Genomic DNA, 6,707 nt, shown 5'->3' with positions numbered 1-6,707 from the left:
TCTCAATTTTTTGAAATATTTCAAACGTCACTCCAACTACTCTAGCGGGAAGTATTTCAACTTGCCTCCGAAGGAGTGTGCTAGAGTTGCTCAGGGTCAAAATTCATACAAAATGACATAATATATTGCAGAAAATTGCGAAGTTACAAAAAATTATAAACTTTGAAATAAGTTATCTCGGAAACTATTGTGTCTACAAAGACGATTATAGTACCATATTGCAGCAAATTTAGTCTACTTTAAATACGGTAATATGAAAAGAATCTATCAAAACACTAGTCCTTTAGGGTTATAAGGGCCAAAATCCAACATTTTCTCGGATTTTTTGGTTTTGACGAAGTTTTGTTCAGCCCTCGAGGTCACAAACTTGGATTATTTATTAGACCAACATCATAAACAAGTCTGCAAAAAATCGGATCTACCAGATTTGATGCAGACTATTCCGTACTTTTAAACGACAAGGTACTGTATTATTTATGTTGTATGGAATAAAACATAAAAAATTAAGTCTACGTGTGATTCCAAATAATAATTTGGTAAGTTAAAAAAATTATTAACTTAAAGTTATCTTCTTGCCTGTGTAGTCAATCGATAATCAAAACAAAATTTTTATTTTCCAGGTTTAAAAAAATCATTTATAATTTTTGATCGCATAGAAATTGCATTTATAAAAAAAATCGTGTTTACGAATGGTTAGGGCTTTTCATTTTAAAATCACGATTCACATTTGTTTCGTACTAAATGATTTATAACCAATGTGATAAAATGAATAACAAATATCTTCTATCTTAGTCCTACTTATTGCTGTCAGTACGAAAAAATAAACTCTGCACTTGCGCTTATGACATGATGAAAAGGCCTAATACGAAATGAATAATCTAGGTTTGGATACAAAAATACTTTGGTAAGTTAAAAAAATTATTAACTTAAAGTTATCTTCTTGCCTGTGTAGTCAATCGATAATCAAAACAAAATTTTTATTTTCCAGGTTTAAAAAAATCATTTATAATTTTTGATCGCATAGAAATTGCATTTATAAAAAAAATCGTGTTTACGAATGGTTAGGGCTTTTCATTTTAAAATCACGATTCACATTTGTTTCGTACTAAATGATTTATAACCAATGTGATAAAATGAATAACAAATATCTTCTATCTTAGTCCTACTTATTGCTGTCAGTACGAAAAAATAAACTCTGCACTTGCGCTTATGACATGATGAAAAGGCCTAATACGAAATGAATAATCTAGGTTTGGATACAAAAATACTAATTAAAAAAATTATTAACTTAAAGTTATCTTCTTGCCTGTGTAGTCAATCGATAATCAAAACAAAATTTTTATTTTCCAGGTTTAAAAAAATCATTTATAATTTTTGATCGCATAGAAATTGCATTTATAAAAAAAATCGTGTTTACGAATGGTTAGGGCTTTTCATTTTAAAATCACGATTCACATTTGTTTCGTACTAAATGATTTATAACCAATGTGATAAAATGAATAACAAATATCTTCTATCTTAGTCCTACTTATTGCTGTCAGTACGAAAAAATAAACTCTGCACTTGCGCTTATGACATGATGAAAAGGCCTAATACGAAATGAATAATCTAGGTTTGGATACAAAAATAGATTAAGCGTACTACCTGAAAAAGGAGTCAATTTACAAAACAATTCGCTACAGGTCAGCAGGAAACGATCGATAAAGGGGTTACAAATGTGGGGTAAAGAATCCAACAACTGAATGTTTGCCGGTAAAGAGGGGTGGCGGTTTAAAGGGGATGGTAAACGGTTTATTGCGATTTGCGGCCTAAATATTAATCCTATCAAAACAACTTAAGTGTAATAGTTCTCGAACGTAAAAAAGTCTAGAAATTTTATTATTATCATTTTCTAAGATTAAAAACCATTTTTTTGATTTTTAATTTTTTATTCCGCGAAAAAAAAATCCAATCGTTATGTAATTTGGTACAATTGAATCTATTTGAATGTCTAATAGCCTTTTTTTTTGTTATTTACAAAGTTAAGTAGTTTTTGAGAAATTAACGATTTTTGTTCAAGAGATCTTTTTAAAGTAGCTCAAAAATTTTATTTTTTGTTTAAAATAGGCAATTTCTGCGGCGGTCATTTTTTTCACAAAAACATCAAAATTCATATACAAAAATAAAAATATCTTACTGTATGCAAAAACCATTCATAAAATTGCAAAAAAACTGAAAAATGATATAATAACCAAATATCATACCCATTAGCATTTTGTAAATTTGTATGCAATGCAAATTACTTGATGTATTATTGTGTAGAAGTTGTCTCATATACGTATGAATATGAAATTGTATGCCAATTGAAATCTTAAAATTTAAAAAAAAAAAAAAAAAAAATGAAAAAATGAAAAATTATGTTTTTTTACTAAAAACCACGTTTTATTCTCTTTCTCGGCCTGTAGCGTTATTTATGTATTTTAAATAAGTTAAAAACATATTTCAACGACATCTTTACAAAGAGAAAATTTTCTAAATTTTAAGATGTATGCAAATATTATTGTCTTAAAACTTTGGCAAATATATTGTTTTGATATACTATTATTAAGGGTAATATATTATATTTCCGTTCAATCCAATTAAATATAGTTTCAATTAATTAAAAAAAGCACCATTATTAAATTGTAATCGCTCTTATTTCATATTTTAAAAATTAATGATATCAATAAAAATGTTTAACATATGAATCTTGCTTTATACGTACAAACTGTTCTTTGTCATCTTCATTATCTTCTTCTCCTTCTTCCTCTACCTTTTCTCTTTCTTCTTCGTTTGTTAAATGTCTAGCACCCTAATAAATATCTGTGATAAGAAAGTCGGATTAAAAATTGTATATTCATGCGTATATGAGGCAACTTCTACACAATATTACATCAAATATGTAATTTGTATTGCATAAAAAATTATAAAATGCGAATAGATATGAAATTTGACTATTATATAATTTTTCATTTTTTTGCAATTTAAAGACTTTGATGAGCGCCGCAGAAATTACCTATCGTTAAAAAAAATCTTTAACTTAAATGAACAAAATACTTAACTTAAAAGAACAAAAAATACCAGTCTATGAGAAATTCAAATAGATTCAATTGTATCAAATTACACAACGATTGCATTTTTTTTTCGCGGAATAAAAAATAAAAATAAAAAATTTTTCCTTTTACTCGAAAATTTTGAGGTTATGTTAAGCTAAGAATTAAAGTTATAGATTTGTTTACTGTCGAGAACTATTACATATAATTCTTTTTGATAGGACGAGTATTTACGCCACAAATCGCAAAAAACCGTTATCCCTTTAAATCTCCACCCGCCTTCACCGACAAATATTAATCTGCTGGATTTTTTAACATTTGTAATCCCTTTTTTCAACCCTTTCCTACTGAGTTTGCTCTGTAACAAATTTTTTTGCTAAAAAAAGTAGTAGGCTTAGAATGTTAAAAATATGTTTTTATTATTCTTGCTTAATTTTGAACATGCACGCGTTATGTATGTATGCCAATTTATTACTCATATAATGCTTTGTGTGCAATTTAGTTTTGTATATTTGTGGGTATTTGTAAAGATCCACATTTTTTATAATAAAAACCTACTTCTAAATATTTAATCACAAGGGCTTTAATTCGATTTCCTCAACATGGTAGCAGAGCGTAGTTGAAGTCTAATTGTCGTGGTTAATTTAAAATTAGAGGTCTATCTCGAAATAAAAAACTTTCAATTGGAAAAAATTATTTTGTATTCAAAATAATTTATTGGAATCTTGCAGAAATAATTTTGGTAATTATTTATTTGGAATTAATTTGTGGAAAATTAGTTATAAGTTGCTCGAACAAGATAAGAGGAATTGGTTTCACAATAACAGATGAATGGCTAAGCGACCTGTATAAGCCATTCATTATGGGGATCAAGGCATCGGGAAGTAACATGACTTCCAATCAAATAATTTCAAAGCTGATTGATACTCAGACAAGCCAAGAAAATGGTAACGAAGCGTTTTTTTTTTCGAAAAAACAAAAGAACGCATGTCAGAAGAAGCAATTCAAGAAAAAGTGTTTCAATTGTGGGTCGACTAAACACTTAAACTACAATTTTATGAAGTCCTAGAAATATTCAAAACCGGAAAAGGAGTATACTTTTCAAGCCATGTTGTATGGAAAATCAAATTCATACGACTGGTTCATAGATTCGAATGCATCACACTCAGAACGAATGAACATGATAACGGAATGAAGGAAGTATTACACGTACCTACATTATGTGCAAATTTGTGATTGCTTAACAAAATTGTCGAAAAGGGAAATGTGGTAATCTCCAATAAGGACGGCTGTACAATACGCAATAAATACATAAGATTCATTCGATAAGTAAGCATGTATAAGATTCGTTCTATAAGTAAGAAATGCATGCTGAGTCAACAAAATGAAAGTGGCAAGAGTCCACATAGAACAATAAAATAAAGAATTGTTAAACTTAAGCTGACGCTAATCAAATGGTTTTTGTTGTGGAACCAAGGGATATAAATAACTGTGGTGAATCAGCTGATATGAAACGGGAGTTAGCTGAAAGTTTAAAAGATAAAGTTAGTGTCATACAAGTCAAAACGAAACGTATTCGAAGGTGATGAATGTGATCGTATGACAAAATTAGTTTTTGAGCCAACAAGAATATTACGGAAAAGGAATAAAGTGGGTTGTAGAAATGCGATAGATATGTAAAATGAAAAAAAAACATATCAAGAAGAAAATTTATGAACAATGCAGTTTGGATTACTATGATGATAACGTAAAGGGAACTTAACTTGACAGAAAGAGAAGTTGAAAATATTGAACAACTTCGCAGACCAATATATCCACGATTACCTCTTGAAGAATGTGAAGATTCACCTGAAGACGATGAAACGCCTAAACCACCAACAAATGCATTTTGTGAAGTTACAACGGTACTTCGAGCATGAGTTGAAGAGCGGCGCGGGCAAAATTTCAAAACAGTAATTATCCGAAACCTCCGCGGAAATCGAGGCGAGATATGGTTGGTAATAATAAAGGACAAGCACATGAAAACAATGTTTTAATAAGTAGAGCAAAGAAAAGTTGCCAAGATAAATAATCGAATTCTGCATTTGCTTACACTATAGTTAGTGTATTTAAAAAAGCAACTATTTAAATTTGGAATGACATTTTTCGATTTCAAATATAGTTTATTTAAATATAATATTATGTTTACACTGTTTTGAAATAATAAATAAATGATAATAATAATACTGTATTCAAACCATAGGTTATTACAGATGGTTGGTACACAAAATAGAGATGGAAGAGAAAAAAAAGCAATTAACAATAGTAATAATAAAAATACTGAACGATAACAAGAACAAGAACAAGAACAAGAACAAGAACAAGAACAAGAACAAGAACAAGAACAAGAACAAGAACATGAACAATAACAATAATTACAGTAATAATAATAATGATAATTACAATAAAACATCGGTAAAATTAAGTTCGATCGTATTTTATTGAATTAAATTTACAATTTTGAAATTTAAAGAATTAGACAATTTTACAAGTAAGTCAACTGTTCCAAATTATGATCAAATCAACTCTGATTAAATTAATTGAAAATCGTTTTAAAGAAAACTTTATTGATGAGCTTGTAAAATTGTGTCATTCATTGTACATCCTGCCTCGTGCCTACTTTTATTAACAAATTTATTTGTAACATACTAATAAATGATTATTAAGCATTTTGCTGAAAGTGAATATTTGAATTTGAACATTTATTGAAAATAATTTGAAATAAAAATAATTTATAATAATAATAAAATAATGAATAAAAATATATTAATTATACGTATATCCTTTATATATGAAAGGATGTAACTCCCCCATCGTTAAATGGGCGACGACCAATTGAGCTTGAATTTGGGCTCAGTTGTCGGAGCTCCAGAACCAGTGGCAGGATCGTTGATTTCGACTGCGTCTTTTGGTTGAAATTTCTTCTTGAAAATTTTACCAATTCCATATAAGATGATTAAAAGTAGTATTGTTACGGTACTAAACAGCAAGTAGTCTCTATGTTGTCCTTTTGTTTGCAATAGGTCGATAGCATGATAGTTTGCTATGTGGTAATTAGATAATTTTTCCAGGCTTATTGGCTGGATTATTTTTGTTGCGTTAATTGCGGAAAATGCTACAGGGACGAGATATATGGAGTCCCAATATTGATTCCATTTGTTTGTGTACTTTATCCCATTTATTGTTATTGAACAATTAACGTAGGGCAGTAGTAATGTTCCCTGGATTATTTTATTTTTGAACCCACAAGTGGTAAGAATATCAGTTTTGGGTATATTTATTAGCAATATGTAATTTTCTTCTGGTTGCGATATGGTTTGTATTTTTGTATATTCGGTTAGAGCACAATGAGCTTTTTCGCTTTTCAGTATGTTTCCAATACAATTTGATTCGTTGATATTTTCATATTTATGGAATTTTTTGCAGATAAAATTTTGTTCAATTTTTTTACATTTTTCAGTCAGATAATAAATTTGCTGTTTATTGTATAGGATGTAAGGATATGGGTTATTTATGAGTTTTGTGGAATTAATAGGTGTTAGTATCGAATGGATGAATTCGAAGGAGCTATTGTGAAACTTAGGTATTTTAACATTG

The 6,707-nt window shown here is 28.8% G+C and overlaps 1 protein-coding gene across 1 annotated transcript; it reads left to right on the top strand.

Moving 5' to 3' along the window:
* The first annotated feature begins 4,525 nt into the window (after positions 1-4,525).
* LOC123294652 (DNA-directed RNA polymerase III subunit RPC7-like) lies at positions 4,526-5,479 on the top strand. The gene is made up of 4 exons (XM_044875751.1): positions 4,526-4,653; positions 4,825-4,975; positions 5,314-5,326; positions 5,406-5,479. Exons 1-4 carry the CDS (start codon positions 4,526-4,528, stop codon positions 5,477-5,479), a joined length of 366 nt encoding a protein of 121 aa, XP_044731686.1.
* The last annotated feature ends 1,228 nt before the right edge of the window (positions 5,480-6,707 follow it).

The sequence above is a fragment of the Chrysoperla carnea genome, chromosome 3 (genome assembly GCF_905475395.1).
Source record: "Chrysoperla carnea chromosome 3, inChrCarn1.1, whole genome shotgun sequence".
NCBI classification, from domain to species: Eukaryota; Metazoa; Arthropoda; class Insecta; order Neuroptera; family Chrysopidae; genus Chrysoperla; species Chrysoperla carnea.
This window is presented reverse-complemented; position numbering and strand designations above follow the sequence as displayed.

Bases quoted from the DNA above. Each gene is read 5' to 3' on its own strand.
- LOC123294652 (XM_044875751.1), top strand. From the start codon at position 4,526: ATGGTTTTTGTTGTGGAACCAAGGGATATAAATAACTGTGGTGAATCA. The intron at 4,654-4,824 runs GTGATGAATGTG...GATAACGTAAAG, and splicing joins AAAACGAAACGTATTCGAAG to GGAACTTAACTTGACAGAAA.